General features: G+C 44.1%; 1 protein-coding gene across 5 annotated transcripts in view; it reads left to right on the plus strand.

Annotated features, from left to right (window-relative positions):
* The window catches only part of LOC143808442 (beta-galactoside alpha-2,6-sialyltransferase 1-like), a 136,346-nt gene that overhangs the window by 102,120 nt on the left and 16,594 nt on the right, over positions 1 to 17,632 (plus strand). For all 5 annotated transcript variants that reach the window (XM_077291116.1, XM_077291118.1, XM_077291120.1 and 2 more), the window contains one exon: positions 2,548 to 2,649. In XM_077291116.1, coding sequence (XP_077147231.1) covers positions 2,548 to 2,649 — 102 coding nt within the window. The remainder of the gene's footprint in view (positions 1 to 2,547; positions 2,650 to 17,632) is intronic.

The following is a 17,632-nucleotide window of genomic DNA, read 5'->3' on the forward strand; positions in this document are numbered from 1 at the left end:
TTGCTCCAATTCTTTGTAGGATTTATACTATATAGGGAGTAGCCCATCCCCCTTTTCTCCCGTTTTTGGAGTACTATACATGATTATATCCAGTATGTCCGTTTTTGTTAAACTTTCACTTTGTGTGTTCCCGGCTGAGGAGAGAGAGAAGTGTTTCAGGCAAGCTGGAGTGCCCCCATACTAAGAAATTATATCTCTAAAGCCTTGGATTTACTGTCAGACTAAAATAACTCAAATGTTCACGAGAGTCTTCAATGGAAAAGGTTATTGGAGTATTTATGCTTTATACTCCAGCAGATTGACACTTACAGGGTATTTCCCAAGTCAATTGTGAAAGACCCTATATGGGTGGCTAGATGGTGGCATAGGTGGATTCATTCTAGTAAACATTTCAATTTGAAAATGCTGGATTACATTATTGCTTCACTATGAATATTGCTTAAAGGGAACCTGTCAGGCTCCGTGTACGCCCAGAACCACCAGCAGCTGTGTGTGTATATGTAGACATACTGCTTAACAGTCACTGTATTACATTACACACATCAACTGATCTTTAGATAAAGTATTTCTAAAGTCCATTTATGATACATAAATGAGGCATTTGATTAGTCGATGGAGCGTTAGCCTCACCAGACTAGTCGGCCCACTTAGATGTTATCACACCCCTGTGGGCGTGATAACATGACTTACAAGCGCTGGTGTCATCGCCAGCTCTATACTTACCTCACGTATAATAGAGCAGATTAGTAACAAACATTACTATATGGAGGGAAAGTAAAGAAAATTGCAAATCTCAATATCCCCTAAAGTGTGTAGAAAGTATATAAATATGTGTCCTCCGATATATGTAAAGGGCTTCAATGTGACCGATTGTCAATATAAATCAGAGGGGAGGACAATCACATGATTAGGAGTAAAGTATATATAAAATTGCTTTATTTTCATTAATCAGGCAAGGATAAGTGTCAGCAAACATACATGAACCAACATGCAGTCTGCATGCTGAAGGCATATTGGACCTTTACAATACATATAAAATTATGTCACGTACAGTGTATCACATGTAAGAGAAAAATAATGACAAGCAGTGGCACAGGTAGGGAGAGAGGCAGGCATCTGATAGTGCTAGTATATTGGACAAAAATTCAGATATGTAGGATAAAATAAACCTTAAAAACTGCCCATATATACTACCCGGCACACACAGTATATCAATGTATTAGTATGCGGCCGTAACAATCTATTACATTAGAAAATACAATTGGTTAAATAGTTACTACACCTGTAAGGATGCCTGTCCCGTGGGTACAAATGGTCCATTTGCCCACCCCAATGCGTGTTTTGGAACACCTTAGCCAGGGGGCGAAGCGGCTTCTTCCCCGCATTGCATTGATACTCTAAAGTTGAGTTTACGCGTCCCGGCCTCAGAGAGGCACACTGCATATGATTGGAATGAACACATTTTTTTGTTTATTGTGTATGGAGGTATCTGCTCCTAGTTTGCACCTGTTCACATTAGCTTGGAAGTGCCAGTCAGTCTTTTTGTCATTGTGTATTAGCTTCCTGACCGAGCACTCTGCCCTTCAGCATGTGGTGGATTTTAATTGCAACAGGGTCCTACCTTCCCATAAAATCAGACTTGGAAGAGAGGAATTCACATTTACCCAGGAATTTAGACTTCAGTCTTAGAGAGGTATTCAAATTAGACACGTTAGGACCCATCAGTTTTGAGACCACCTTGTCGTTGGTTGATGGGCATGCATGAATTGGCCAAATCATGTGCTAAGCGTCTCATTTTTTCCTAGTATTCAGAATCAGTATTGCTATTCATATTTCATATATTTCATATTGACATGCTTTAGCACGACAAACTGAATAGCAGCTGTGTCACTGTGTGCTGTACACAGAAAGCTGTGAAGTGGGTGGTGTAATACAAAGCTCTATAACCAAGATCTGCAGCAGAGAAAACTGTAATTTTATCATAACTTCTCCTCCTAGTAAACTAATTAAAACAGCACTGGAATCAGGGTCTCTGTCCCTCTCTCATCATGCTGACAGATTACACAGCAAAAAAACGCTGACAAATCCTCTTTATGTTTGTTCCAGGATAGAACAATCGATGAACTGTCCCTAGAAAACATCATCAATATGAGATTGGTGGGTTTCCAACACACAGCCCCTCTATGAATCTGATCCAGCAGTGGCCGAAACTAAGCAGCAGCTCTGTACAGTTCTCACTGATTGCTGCTGAGTATTGTGGTTTGTCTTCCATTCATTAGAGGGTCACATCCTCAGCTATGCTATCAGCCCCTATAGCTATTTGGTAAACCCCTACATGAATGCTTCACCGAAAGGCCTATAAAAATGAAAGGTGACAATTTATGTTCTTTACAGACACTAAACCACCAAGAAATGTGAGATGATTTGAGCTGTGCACCCTGATTGCTGTTGGGATAAGATGTAGCTTAGGATAAGGACATTGTGGTTATCAAAATGTGAAGTGTAAAATTCTGATTGGTATCTATATAATGTTTCCCTTATTTGCAGGTTGTGACGCAGAAAGAGTTTAATTTCATGAATAACACTATCTATAAAGATGTAATATTAATCTTGTGGGATCCAGCCCCATATGATGCTGACATATACCAGGTAAAACTGGACATGTATTCAAAGGCATTTGTTTTATATTAATACTAAAGATATTCTATAGTCTAATATTGTTAATGTATTGATAATGTTTAAGAATAAGGCTATGTCTCCACGTTCAGGATTCCCTGCGCTTTGGATGCAGCGGATACCCCGCTCCGCCCAAAGTTGTACGCATGGTGATTTCAAGAAATACCATCTCCACTATGCGTTCAAAGATGCAGGCAATAGACCTGCGTAAACGGACATGCGGCGCGTTTTTCCAGACCGCAGCATGTCTATTTACGATGCGGAGACACTCAGTCCCCGCAGCGTAAATTTCCCATAGACTGTTACATGCAGTAAAACCACATCTAATTATTAGTGACATGCGTAATAACTGCGGGAACGCAGCTTACTACGCATGTGTACTAATTTAGATATGTTGAATCTTGTGTCACATCCGGAAGTCCGTGACAGGCCGGGGTCACACTTGCAAATGTGATGCGAGAAGATCGCGCGAGTATCTCGCATCACCACCTGGTGCTGCCGCTGGCACTCGGACCGACGTGTGTGGCTCCAATAGAAATACATGCAGCCACACACTCTGGTCCCGAATGCCGTGTGTTGATGCGAGAGACTCGCGCAAATTTTTCACATCACACTCGCAAGTGTGACACCGGCCACACAGGAATATTTAATGTCCTTGCCTTTTTTTTTTTTACTAAATAAATAATTTTTTACAAAATAATGCCGTGGGCTCCCGCGCAAATTTCCAAACCAGCAGAGGGAAAGCCAGCTACTGGGGGCCGATGTTTATAGCCTGGGAAGGGGGAAATACCCATGGAGCTTCCCAGGCTATTAATATCAGCTCACAGCTGTATACTTAGCATTTACTGACTATTAAAATAGGGGGAAACCCCAAAAAATGATGTGGGGTCCCCCTATAATTAATAACCAGCAAAGGCTAAGCAGACAGCTGCGGGCTGATATTAATAGCCTGGGAAGGGACCATGATATTTGCCCCCCCGACTACAAACACCATCTCTAAGATGCTCCAGTTCCGGCACTTAGCCTTGCTCTTCCCACTTGCCCTGTAGCGATGGCAAGTGAGGTAATAGTTTGGGAGTTAATGTCACCTTTGTATTGTAAAAGGTGACATCAAGCCCGGCTTTGTAATGGACAGGCGTCTATAAGACACCTATCCAGTACTAATCCTATAGTTGTTACAGGTTAAATAGACACAGCCAGAATAAAGTATTTTAATGAAATAAAACACCACACAGTTTTCCGATCTTTATTGTTCTGACAATTCCCCGAATCCCTCGATCTCGTGCAAAAATAAGAAAATAATAAACCAACACAAATACTCCCTGGTCCAACGCAGTCCTTAAAAACGAGTGTCCCACGACGAGTCCAGCTCTGCTACATCTGGATGCCTGACATCCAGATGTAGCAGAGCTTGTAGATAACTCTCCGGCGGTCACCTGCACTGCAGTACTCATGATCAGCTGATCGTGAGAACCAGCGTAGTGACTGGAGGTAACCTCGGTGGTCACGTGCACGGCAGTTCTTGAGGTCAGCTCAGTCATCATGAGAACTGCAGTGGATGCGGACTTCCGGCAGTGATTATTTAAATTAGTTCACATGCACAGTAAGCTGCGTTTCCGCAGTTATTACACATGTGACTAACAATTAGATGTGCTTTTACCGCATGTAATGATAGTCTGTGGGAAATTTACACTGCAGGGACTGAGTGTCTCCGCATCGCAAATAGATACGCTGCGGTCTATAAAGACGCACCGCATGTCCGGATACGCAGGTCTGCAGCCTGCGTCTCCAAATGCATAGTGGAGATGGGATTTCATCAAATCCTCTCCACTATGCTGTAACATCTGGATGCTGCAAGTTTGACGCTGTGCATGTACGCAGCGTCAAACCCGCAGCGTTTCCTGACCATGGAAACATACCCTTACAGTACCAGCAAAATTAATGAGATTTCTACAATCTCATGCATACGCTCCTAATTTTTTTCTTTCGGATTTGAACCATGAAAGCTTTTTTTCATATCTACGGCGTGTTTATTCTTTCAGCATTTTTGCAGCTTTTTTCACCCATTCAAATGAATGTGAAAAATTGCAAGTAGAAACCCAAGAAAATCGAACATAAAAATGCACCAAAAATGCATCTAAAACATGAATATGAATATCTCACACGTTGTTTTTGTTTCAACATTTTGTTTTTTTGGTGCAGAAAAATCGGCTGCAAATGGTTAATGTGTGCACATGCCCTTATCATCGATATTATTCAAGAAAGTGCACAATAAATAACTGATTTTACTTACTATACTGGGAAACTGAATGTGACGTAATTATATCATGTGGATGGTCAATATTACTACAGATATAGCACAGCTAAGCGCACATTATATCATATATTTACCATTGTGTTAAAACCCCTTTATAGTGGTTTTCTGCTTTTGGAAAAACATCTCTTTCCCTGCTCCGCATTTAGAAAAAAAAGAAAACAAAATGCTTTACTCATCCTCCATGGGTACAGCGCTGAGTGTTTGTCGTTACAATTAGTGTCATTGTCTGCAGCGCTAACTTCACGGCGACAGCGGTGCAGCCAATAACTGAGCTCAGCGGCGCCGCTTAAGTTGGCAGCATGAGCCGCTGAGCTCAGTTATTGGCTGCACCGCTGTCAGCTTGATGTCACCATTGCAAACAATACCAAACATGGGGAACATTGGAGGAGATTTATTGTGGGAGGATGAGTAATGCACTATTGTCTTGTTCACAACAAGCTGCAGATGGTGAACAGGGGGTTTCTCAAATTGTAAAACCCCTTTAACTGTTTTTGCTCAGTGAATTCTGATAACTCTGATATTCCACTCCCATTTACAATCTGCATTCTGAACTGTGCACTGGTACAAAGCATGATCGCCAAGTTCTGCTGTTTCATCTATTTATTACTCACAAAGAGTCATAATAAACTGTACTCCGACTGGATAGAAGGAAATTGCGTGATTGAATCAGTCCTGACTAGTGTTGAGCGATACCGTCCGATACTTGAAAGTATCGGTATCGGAAAGTATCGGCCGATACCGGCAAAATATCGGATCCAATCCGATACCGATACCCGATACCAATACAAGTCAATGGGACTCATGTATCGGACGGTATCCTGTATGGTTCCCAGGGTCTGAAGGAGAGGAAACTCTCCTTCAGGCCCTGGGAACCATATAAATGTGTAAAAGAAAGAATTAAAATAAAAAATATCGCTATACTCACCTCTCCGACGCAGCCGGGACTTCAGCGAGGGAACCGGCAGCGTTGTTTGTTTAAAATTCGCGCTATTACTTGGTTACGTGAATTCCCGGCTTGTGATTGGTCAGGTCGGCCATGTTGCCGGGACGCGGACCAATCACAGCAAGCCGTGACGAAATTACGTCACGGCTTGCTGTGATTGGTCCGCGTCCCGGCAATATGGCCGCCCTGACCAATCACAAGCCGTGACGTCACGGGAGGCTGGACACGCGCTCATTTTAAAATGGGCGCGTGTCCAGCCTCCCGTGACGTCACGGCTTGTGATTGGTTGCGCCGCGGTCAACCAATCACAAGCCGGGAGGCTGGACGCGCTCATTTTAAAATGGGCGCGTGTCCAGCCTCCCGTGACGTCACGGCTTGTGATTGGTTGCGCCGCGGTCAACCAATCACAAGCCGGGAGGCTGGACGCGCTCATTTTAAAATGGGCGCGAGTCCAGCCTCCCGTGACGTCACGGCTTGTGATTGGTTGCGCCGCGGTCAACCAATCACAAGCCGGGAGGCTGGACGCGCTCATTTTAAAATGGGCGCGTGTCCAGCCTCCCGTGACGTCACGGCTTGTGATTGGTCAGGGCGGCCATATTGCCGGGACGCGGACCAATCACAGCAAGCCGTGACGTAATTTCGTCACGGCTTGCTGTGATTGGTCCGCGTCCCGGCAACGTGGCCGACCTGACCAATCACAAGCCGGGAATTCACGTAACCAAGTAATAGCGCGAATTTTAAACAAACAACGCTGCCGGTTCCCTCGCTGAAGTCCCGGCTGCGTCGGACAGGTGAGTATAGCGATATTTTTTATTTTAATTCTCTCTTTTACACATTTTAACATTAATGTTGTTGCGATACCCGATACCCGATACCACAAGAGTATCGGAATCCCGGTATCGGAATTCTGATACAGCAAGTATCGGCCGATACCCGATACTTGCAGCATCGGAATGCTCAACACTAGTCCTGACAGATCAGCAGGGGAGCTGCTGCAATTTAGGGGATGAGTCAGTCAGTCCCAGCAAATATGGAAGTGAAACCTCACAATTCGACAAAATAGTGGATAAATCCAAATGACAAGGTACCTGCAGATATGGACAGAATATAGTATAGATCCAATAGAGTGAATGAGCAGTAAAATTGTGTTTACTGTACTCACAAAAGTAGTTATAAACAGCTCATTATGTAAAAGCAAATGCATGGAGCTGTCCACCTCGTGACAAATGCCAAGAGTGCAGGCCGATGCACACTCGGTATCTGCCGACGCCTTGGCATAAGCCGTCATTTGTATGGCAACACCCTGGGTCAGGATGCACACTTGGTATTTGCTGACGCCTTGGAATAAGCCGTCATTTGTATGGCAACACCCTGGGTCAGGCTGCACACCTGGTATCTGCTGGTGCCCTGGAATAAGTAATCATTTGTATGGCAACATCCTGGATCAGGCTGCACACTTAGTATTTGCTGGCGCCCTGTAATAAGCCGTCATTTGTACACATTTTCTTTGTATTTTTGGCAAAAATATTATTTATATATATATATATATATATATATATATATATATATATATACACACATAGTTATATGAAAACGTTTGGGCACCCCTATTAATCTTAAGCTTATTGTTTTATAAAAATGGTTTATTTTGCAACAGCTATTTCAGTTTCATATATCTAATAACTGTTGGACACAGTAATGTTTCTGCCTTGAAATGAGGTTTATTGTACTAACAGAAAATGTGCAATCTGCATTCAAACAAAATTTGACAGGTGCATAAGTATGGGCACCTCACCAGAAAAGTGACATTAATATTTAGTAGATCCTCTTTTTGTAAAAATAACAGCCTCTAGTCGCTTCCTGTAGCTTTTAATGAGTTCCTGGATCCTGGATGAGGGTATTTTTGACCATTCCTCTTTACAAAACAATTCCAGTTCAGTTAAGTTTGATGGTCGCCGAGCATGGACAGCCCTCTTCAAATGATCCCACAGATGTTCAATGATATTCAGGTCTGGGGACTGGGATGGCCATTCCAGAACAGTGTAATTGTTCCTCTGCATGAATGCCTGAGTAGATTTGGAGCCGTGTTTTGGATCATTCTCTTGCTGAAAGATCCATGCCCTGCGTAACTTCAACTTTGTCACTGATTCATGAACATTATTGTCAAGAATCTGCTGATACTGAGAGGAATCCATGCGTCCCTCAACTTTAACAAGATTCCCGGTGCCGGCATTGGCCACACAGCCCCAAAGCATGATGGAACCTCCACCAAATTTTGCTGTGGGTAGCAAGTGTTTTTCTTGGAATGCTGTGTTTTTTTGCCGCCATGCATAACGCCTTTTTGTATGACCAAACAAATCGATCTTGGTTTCATCAGTCCACAGGACCTTCTTCCAAAAAGAAATTGGCTTCTCCAAATGTGCTTTTGCATACCTCAGCCGACGCCGTTTGTGGCGTGCTTGCAGAAACGGCTTCTTTCGCATCACTCTCCCATACAGCTTCTCCTTGTGCAAAGTGCGTTGTATAGTTGACCGATGCACAGTGACACCTGTTATGACCCCAATGGCAGAGGGTCTCTGCAATAAATACCAAGTCTGCAAACACAAAAAACCAGCTCATAGGGCAGTGGTAACTGGGCTGACCGTATAGCTAATCCTAGCACCACAAATAGCAGCAGCCGGGGAACGTGCCTACATTGGTTCTAGACGTCTCGCGCCAGCCGGAGAACTAACTAACCCTAGAAGGGAAAAGATAGACCTTTCTTGCCTCCAGATAAAAGACCCCAAAAGTTGGATACAAGCCCCCAACAAATAATAACGGTGAGGTAAGAAGAAAAGACAAACGTAAGAATGAACTAGGTATTTAGCAAAGAGAGGCCCACTGACTAATAGCAGAATATAGTAAGATGACTTATATGGTCAGCAAAAACCCTATCAAAAAAATATCCACGCTGGATATTCAAGAACCCCCGAACCGTCTAACGGCCCGGGGGGAGAATACCAGCCCCCTAGAGCTTCCAGCAAAATCAGGAATCACATTTAGTACAAGCTGGACAAAAAATAAAAGCAATACAAATAACCAAAAAACAAGGAAGCAAGACTTAGCTTAATTTTGCATGAACCAGGACCAGCAGACAGGAGCAAACAGAAAGGACTGATTACAATGATGCCAGGCACCAGACTAAGAATTCAGGAAGTTAATATAGCAACACCCCTGGACTAACGACCCAGGTGGGTGCCAAACTAGGGAAAGACAATCTCAGAGTCATACCACTAGTGACCACAAGAGGGAGCCAAAAAAGTCTAATTCACAACAGTACCCCCCCTTTAAGGAGGGGTCACCAAACCCTCACCAAGACCACCAGGGCGATCAGGATGAGCAGCGTGAAAGGCACGAACTAAATCGGCCGCATGCACATCAGAGGCAACCACCCAGGAATTATCCTCCTGACCATAGCCCTTCCACTTGACCAGATACTGAAGCCTCCGTCTGGAGAGACGAGAATCCAAGATTTTCTCCACCACGTACTCCAACTCGCCCTCAACCAACACCGGAGCAGGAGGCTCAACAGAAGGAACCACAGGTACAACGTACCGCCGCAACAAAGACCTATGGAACACGTTGTGAATAGCAAACGACACCGGAAGATCCAAGCGAAAGGACACAGGATTAAGGATTTCCAATATCTTGTAAGGACCGATGAAGCGAGGCTTGAATTTAGGAGAGGAGACCTTCATAGGAACAAATCGAGAAGACAGCCATACCAAATCCCCAACACGAAGTCGGGGACCCACACCGCGGCGGCGGTTGGCAAAACGCTGAGCCTTCTCCTGTGACAACTTCAAGTTGTCCACCACATGATTCCAAATCTGCTGCAACCTATCCACCACAGAATCTACCTCAGGACAGTCAGAAGGCTCCACATGTCCCGAGGAAAAATGAGGATGGAAACCAGAGTTGCAGAAAAATGGCGAGACCAAAGTAGCGGAACTAGCCCGATTATTAAGGGCAAACTCAGCCAACGGCAAGAAGGTCACCCAATCATCCTGATCCGCAGAAACAAAACACCTCAAATAAGCCTCCAAAGTTTGATTAGTTCGCTCCGTTTGTCCATTAGTCTGAGGATGAAAGGCAGACGAAAACGACAAATCAATGCCCATCTTAGCACAAAAGGATCGCCAGAACCTGGAAACAAACTGGGATCCTCTGTCAGACACGATATTCTCAGGAATGCCGTGTAAACGAACCACATTCTGAAAGAACAAAGGAACCAGATCGGAAGAGGAAGGCAGCTTAGGCAAAGATACCAAATGGACCATCTTGGAAAAGCGATCACATACCACCCAGATGACAGACATGCCCTGAGACACCGGAAGATCTGAAATGAAATCCATGGAAATGTGTGTCCAAGGCCTCTTTGGGACAGGCAAGGGCAAGAGCAACCCGCTGGCACGAGAACAGCAAGGCTTAGCTCGAGCACAAGTCCCACAGGACTGCACAAATGACCGCACATCCCGCGACAAGGAAGGCCACCAAAAGGACCTAGCCACCAAATCTCTGGTGCCAAAAATTCCCGGATGCCCTGCCAACACCGAGGAATGAACCTCGGAAATGACTCTGCTGGTCCATTTAACAGGAACAAACAGTCTGTCAGGTGGACAAGAGTCAGGTCTACCAGCCTGAAATCTCTGCAACACACGTCGCAAATCCGGAGAAATGGCTGACAAGATTACTCCCTCTTTAAGAATACCAACTGGTTCTGCGACTCCAGGAGAGTCAGGCACAAAGCTCCTTGAAAGAGCATCAGCCTTCACATTCTTTGAACCTGGTAAATACGAGACCACAAAGTCAAAACGGGAGAAAAACAATGACCAACGGGCCTGTCTAGGATTCAGGCGTTTAGCAGACTCGAGATACATCAGATTTTTGTGATCAGTCAAGACCACCACACGATGCTTAGCACCCTCGAGCCAATGACGCCACTCCTCAAATGCCCACTTCATGGCCAGCAACTCCCGATTGCCAACATCATAATTCCGCTCAGCAGGCGAAAACTTCCTAGAGAAAAAAGCACATGGTCTCATTACAGAGCAACCAGGGCCTCTCTGCGACAAAACGGCCCCTGCCCCAATCTAAGAAGCATCCACTTCAACCTGAAAGGGAAGTGAGACATCAGGCTGGCACAAAACAGGCGCTGAAGTAAACCGGCGCTTCAACTCTTGGAAAGCCTCCACGGCTGCAGGAGCCCAGTTAGCAACATCAGAACCTTTCTTGGTCATATCCGTCAAAGGTTTAACAATGCTAGAAAAATTAGCGATAAAACGACGGTAGAAGTTAGCAAAGCCCAAGAACTTCTGAAGACTCTTAACGGACGTGGGTTGAGTCCAATCATGAATAGCTCGGACCTTGACTGGGTCCATCTCCACCGCAGAAGGGGAGAAAATAAAACCCAAAAAGGGAACCTTCTGTACTCCAAAGAGACACTTTGAGCCCTTAACAAACAAAGCATTCTCACGCAAAACCTGAAACACCATCCTGACCTGCTCTACATGCGAGTCCCAATCATCAGAAAAAACCAGAATATCATCCAGATAAACAATCATAAATTTATCCAGATACTTCCGGAAAATATCATGCATAAAGGACTGAAACACTGAAGGAGCATTTGAGAGCCCAAAAGGCATCACCAAGTACTCAAAATGACCTTCGAGCGTATTAAATGCAGTTTTCCATTCATCTCCTTGCTTAATGCGCACAAGGTTGTACGCACCACGAAGATCTATCTTGGTGAACCACTTGGCACCTTTAATCCGGGCAAACAAGTCCGACAACAGAGGCAAAGGATACTGAAATTTAACAGTGATTTTATTCAGAAGCCGATAGTCAATACAAGGTCTCAAAGATCCGTCCTTCTTGGCCACAAAAAAGAATCCCGCACCAAGAGGGGAAGAGGAAGGACGGATATGCCCCTTCTCCAGAGATTCCTTGATATACGAATGCATTGCGGTATGCTCAGGTACAGACAGATTAAATAATCTTCCCTTAGGAAATTTACTACCCGGAATCAAATCTATAGCGCAGTCACAGTCCCTATGAGGAGGCAGAGCACTGGACCTAGACTCGCTGAATATATCCTGAAAATCAGACAAATACTCAGGAACTTCCGAAGGAGTAGAGGAAGCAATAGACACCGGTGGGGAATCACCATGAATTCCCTGACAGCCCCAACTTGACACAGACATTGCCTTCCAATCCAAGACTGGATTATGGGTCTGTAACCATGGCAGACCCAAAACGACCAAATCATGCATTTTATGCAGAACAAGAAAACGAATCACCTCCCGATGTTCAGGAGTCATGCACATGGTTACCTGTGTCCAAAACTGCGGTTTATTTTCCACCAATGGCGTAGCATCAATACCTCTAAGAGGAATAGGATTTACCAATGGCTCAAGAACAAAACCACAGCGCTTGGCAAACGACAGATCCATAAGACTCAGGGCAGCACCTGAATCCACAAACGCCATAACAGGGTAGGCAGACAATGAGCAAATTAAAGTCACAGACAAAATAAATTTAGGTTGCAAATTACCAATGGCGACAGGGCTAACAACCCTTGTAAGGCGTTTAGAGCATGCTGATATAACATGTGTAGAATCACCACAGTAAAAACACAACCCATTCTGCCGTCTATGATTTTTTCGTTCATTTCTAGTCTGAATTCTATCACATTGCATTAAATCAGGTGTTTGTTCAGACAACACCACCAGAGGATTAGCAGTTTTGCGCTCCCCCAAAAAGCCGGTCAATTTGAATAGCCAGCGCCATGGAATCATTCAGACTTGTAGGAATGGAGAAACCCACCATCACATTCTTAATGGCTTCAGAAAGGCCATTTCTGAAATTTGCGGCCAGAGCACACTCATTCTACTGAGTAAGCACGGACCATTTCCGAAATTTTTGGCAATACACTTCAGCTTCATCCTGGCCCTGAGAAATAGCCAGCAAGGCTTTTTCTGCCTGAATTTCAAGATTGGGTTCCTCGTAAAGCAATCCGAGCGCCAGAAAAAACGCATCAATATTCGCCAATGCCGGATCTCCTGGCGCTAGCGAGAAAGCCCAATCCTGAGGGTCGCCCCGCAAGAAAGAGATAACAATTTTAACTTGCTGAGCTGAGTCTCCAGATGAACGGGGTCTCAGAGAAAGAAACAATTTACAATTATTCCTGAAATTCCTAAACTTAAATCGATCTCCAGAGAACAGTTCAGGAATAGGTATTTTAGGTTCAGACATAGGACTACTGGTAACAAAATCTTGTATGCCCTGCACACGAGCAGCAAGCTGATCCACACTTGTAATCAGAGTCTGGACATTCATGTCTGCAGCAAGCTTAAGCCACTCAGAGGTAAAGGGGAGGAAGAAAGAGAGGAAAAAAAAAAAACTCAGAATTTCCTTTCTTATAATCCCACTTCTGCAATGCATTAAACATTCAACTTAGGCCTGGCATACTGTTATGACCCCAATGGCAGAGGGTCTCTGCAATAAATACCAAGTCTGCAAACACAAAAAACCAGCTCATAGGGCAGTGGTAACTGGGCTGACCGTATAGCTAATCCTAGCACCACAAATAGCAGCAGCCGGGGAACGTGCCTACGTTGGTTCTAGACGTCTCGCACCAGCCGGAGAACTAACTAACCCTAGAAGGGAAAAGATAGACCTTTCTTGCCTCCAGAGAAAAGACCCCAAAAGTTGGATACAAGCCCCCAACAAATAATAACGGTGAGGTAAGAAGAAAAGACAAACGTAAGAATGAACTAGGTATTTAGCAAAGAGAGGCCCACTGACTAATAGCAGAATATAGTAAGATGACTTATACGGTCAGCAAAAACCCTATCAAAAAAATATCCACGCTGGATATTCAAGAACCCCCGAACCGTCTAACGGCCCGGGGGGAGAATACCAGCCCCCTAGAGCTTCCAGCAAAATCAGGAATCACATTTAGTACAAGCTGGACAAAAAATAAAAGCAATACAAATAACCAAAAAACAAGGAAGCAAGACTTAGCTTAATTTTGCATGAACCAGGACCAGCAGACAGGAGCAAACAGAAAGGACTGATTACAACGATGCCAGGCACCAGACTAAGAATTCAGGAAGTTAATATAGCAACACCCCTGGACTAACGACCCAGGTGGGTGCCAAACTAGGGAAAGACAATCTCAGAGTCATACCACTAGTGACCACAAGAGGGAGCCAAAAAAGTCTAATTCACAACAGACACCATCTGCAGCAAGTTGAAGCTGCAGCTCTCTGGAGGTGGTCTGAGGATTGTCCTTGACTGATCTCACCATTCTTCTTCTCTGCCTTTCTGATGTTTTTCTTGGCCTGCCACTTCTGGCCTTAACAAGAACTGTACCTGTGTTCTTCCATTTCCTTACTATGTTCCTCACAGTGGAAATTGACAGGTTAAATCTCTGAGACAGCTTTTTGTATCCTTCCCCTGAACAACTATGTTGAATAATCTTTGTTTTCAGATAATTTGACAGTTGTTTTGAGGAGCCGATGATGCCACTCTTCAGAGGAGATTCAAACAGCAGAACAACTTGCAAGTGGCCACTTTAAGTAGCTTTTCTCATGATTGCATACACCTGGCTATGAAGTTCAAAGCTCAATGAGGTTACAAAACCAAAAAAAGTGCTTTAGTAAGTCAGTAAAAAGTAGGTAGGAGTATTTAAAACAAGAAAATGATAAGGGTGCCCATACTTATGCACCTGTCAAATTTTGTTTGAATGCAGATTGCACATTTTCTGTTAGTACAATAAACCTCATTTCAAGGCAGAAACATTACTGTGTCCAACAGTTATTAGATATATGAAACTGAAGTAGCTGTTGCAAAAAAAACAATTTTTATAAAACATTAAGCTTAAGATTAATAGGGGTGCCCAAACTTTTTCATATAACTGTACAGACCAAAAGTTTGGACACACCTTCTCATTTAAAGATTTTTCTGTATTTTCATGGTTATGAAAATTGTACATTCACACTGAAGGCATCAAAACTATGAATTAACACATGTGGAATTATATACAGTACTTAACAAAAAAATGCGAAGCAACTGAAATTATGTCTTATATTCTAGGTTCTTCAAAGTAGCCACGTTTTGCTTTGATGACTCCTTTGCACACTCTTGGCATTCTCTTGATGAGCTTCAAGAGGTAGTCACCGGGAATGTTCTTCCAACAATCTTGAAGGAGTTCCCAGAGATGCTTAGCACTTGTTGGCCCTTTTGCCTTCACTGTGCGGTCCAGCTCTCCCCAAACCATCTCGATTGGGTTCAGGTCTGGTGACTGTGGAGGCCAAATCATCTGGCATAGCATCACATCACTCTCCTTCTTGGTCAAATAGTCCTTTCACAGCCTGGAGGTGTGTTTGGGGTCATTGTCCTGTTAAAAAATAAATGATAGTCAAACTAAATGCAAACCGGTTGGAATAGCAGGCCGCTGCAAGATGCTGTGGTAGCCATGCTGGTTCAGTATGCCTTCAATTTTGAATAAATCCCCAACAGTGTCACCAGCAAAGCACCCCCACACCATCACACCTCCTCCTCCATGCTTCCCGATGGGAACCAGGCATGTAGAATCCATCCGTTCACCTTTTCTGCATCGCACAAAGACACGGTGGTTGGAACTAAAGATCCCAAATTTGGACTCCTTAGACCAAAGCACAGATTTCCACTGGTCTAATGTCCATTCCTTGTGTTCTTCAGCCCAAACAAGTCTCTTCTGCTAGTTGCCTGTCCTTAGCAGTGGTTTCCTAGCAGCTATTTTACCATGAAGGCCTGCTGCACAAAGTCTCCTCTTAACAGTTGTTGCAGAGATGTGTCTTCGGCTAGAACTCTGTGTGGCATTGACTTGGTCTCTAATCTGAGCTGCTTTTAACCTATTTCTGAGGGTGGTGACTCGAATAAACCTATCCTTAGAAGCAGAGGTGACTCTTGGTCTTCCTTTCCTGGGGCAGTCCTCATGTGAGCCAGTTTCTTTGTAGCGCTTGATGGTTTTTGCCACTGCACTTGGTGACACTTTCAAAGTTTGCCCAATTTTTCAGGCTGACTGCCCTTCATTTCTTAAAGTAATGATGGCCACTCGTTTTTCTTTACTTAGCTGCTTTTTTCTGGCCATAATACAAATTCTAACAGTCTATTCAGTAGGACTATCAGCTATGTATCCACCAGACTTCTGCACAACACAACTGATGGTCCCAACCCCATTTATAAGGCAAGAAATCCCACTTATTAAACCTGACAGGGAACACCTGTGAAGTGAAAACCATTCCCGGTGACTACCTCTTGAAGCTCATCAAGAGAATGCCAAGAGTGTGCAAAGCAGTCATCAAAGCAAAAGGTGGCTACTTTGAAGAACCTAGAATATAAGACATAATTTCAGTTGTTCCACACTTTTTTGTTAAGTATATAATTCCACACGTGTTAATTCATAGTTTTGATGCCTTCAGTGTGAACGTGCAATTTCCATAGTCATGAAAATACAGAAAAATCTTTAAATGAGAAGGTGTCCAAACTTTTGGTCTGTACTGTGTATATATATATATATATATATATATATATATATATATATATATATATATATATATATATATATATATATGAAAATATGAAAAAAGAGAAAAAAAGCACGGAATGCACTCACCAGTCTTCCATAAATAGCAGCGTTATTTAAATCTGCATCCCCGTTGAAGCGCTAGCACTGCGCGAAATGGCCGTCGTCTCCTCCTGCTCGCTTGAGCCCCATTTCTCTTCCCCCGGCCATGAAGTTTTATTCACGAAGATTTAAATAAAGCTGCTATTTATAGAAGACTGGTGAGTGCATTCCGTGCTTTTTTTCTCTTTTTTCATTATATGGATTAACGCTTCTTATGGAGTTGCACCCGTGATCTTCATTCCTATGGCTGTTTCAGTGTAAGAACATACCGGCTTCACAAGTTACAAATCTTTGGACAGTGCCGTTCATTATTCTTTTTTCTTATATATATATATATATATATATATATATATATGTTTGCAGCGCCCCCACTGCCGCAGGGCCGAGGGGTACCCGGTACCGGGCCTGTGAGTCTCTGCTCTGGGGTTGTCACGGTGGCTAGGCCCGGTCCGTGACCCTGCCGAGGGGCGTACAGTGATCGATATGGTGGATGACGGTAGTGGTGAGGCTGTGGTGGTGCGGTGCAGTAAATAGCGAGGACACCAGGTTGCAGTCTCTTTACCTCTTTACTGAAGATCTCTGGGTCCTCAGTCCGGAATCTGGATTACCAGGCTGTGCAAGTCCGGCCGGTCCAATGGCACCTCCAGAGTTCTCCTAGCAGGTGGAAATCTGTGCCTTCCTGCTAGCGCTATGTGTTGCGGTCCTTCCCTGCTGTGCTTACAGAAAGTCCCCACAACTGTTGTGTCTGTTTCTTAAGTTCCCTCACAACTCGATTAGATGATGTTCTGCTAATCCTCCGTCCCTCCCTGGTGTTCTGGTTGGGACAGCACCCGTTTGACGGGTAGGCTCGGAGCTCTTCCGGGACCCTAGAGTCGCCCCTCTCCACAAGTTGCCCCCCAAGACTGCATAGGTGATTTAAGTTAGACAGCCCACCTTAGACTGACTGTCCTGCCGCTGTTTGGAGTATTGCTTGAAGCTGAAT

Source organism: Ranitomeya variabilis, chromosome 2, assembly GCF_051348905.1.
Source record: "Ranitomeya variabilis isolate aRanVar5 chromosome 2, aRanVar5.hap1, whole genome shotgun sequence".
In the NCBI taxonomy this organism is placed as follows: Eukaryota; Metazoa; Chordata; class Amphibia; order Anura; family Dendrobatidae; genus Ranitomeya; species Ranitomeya variabilis.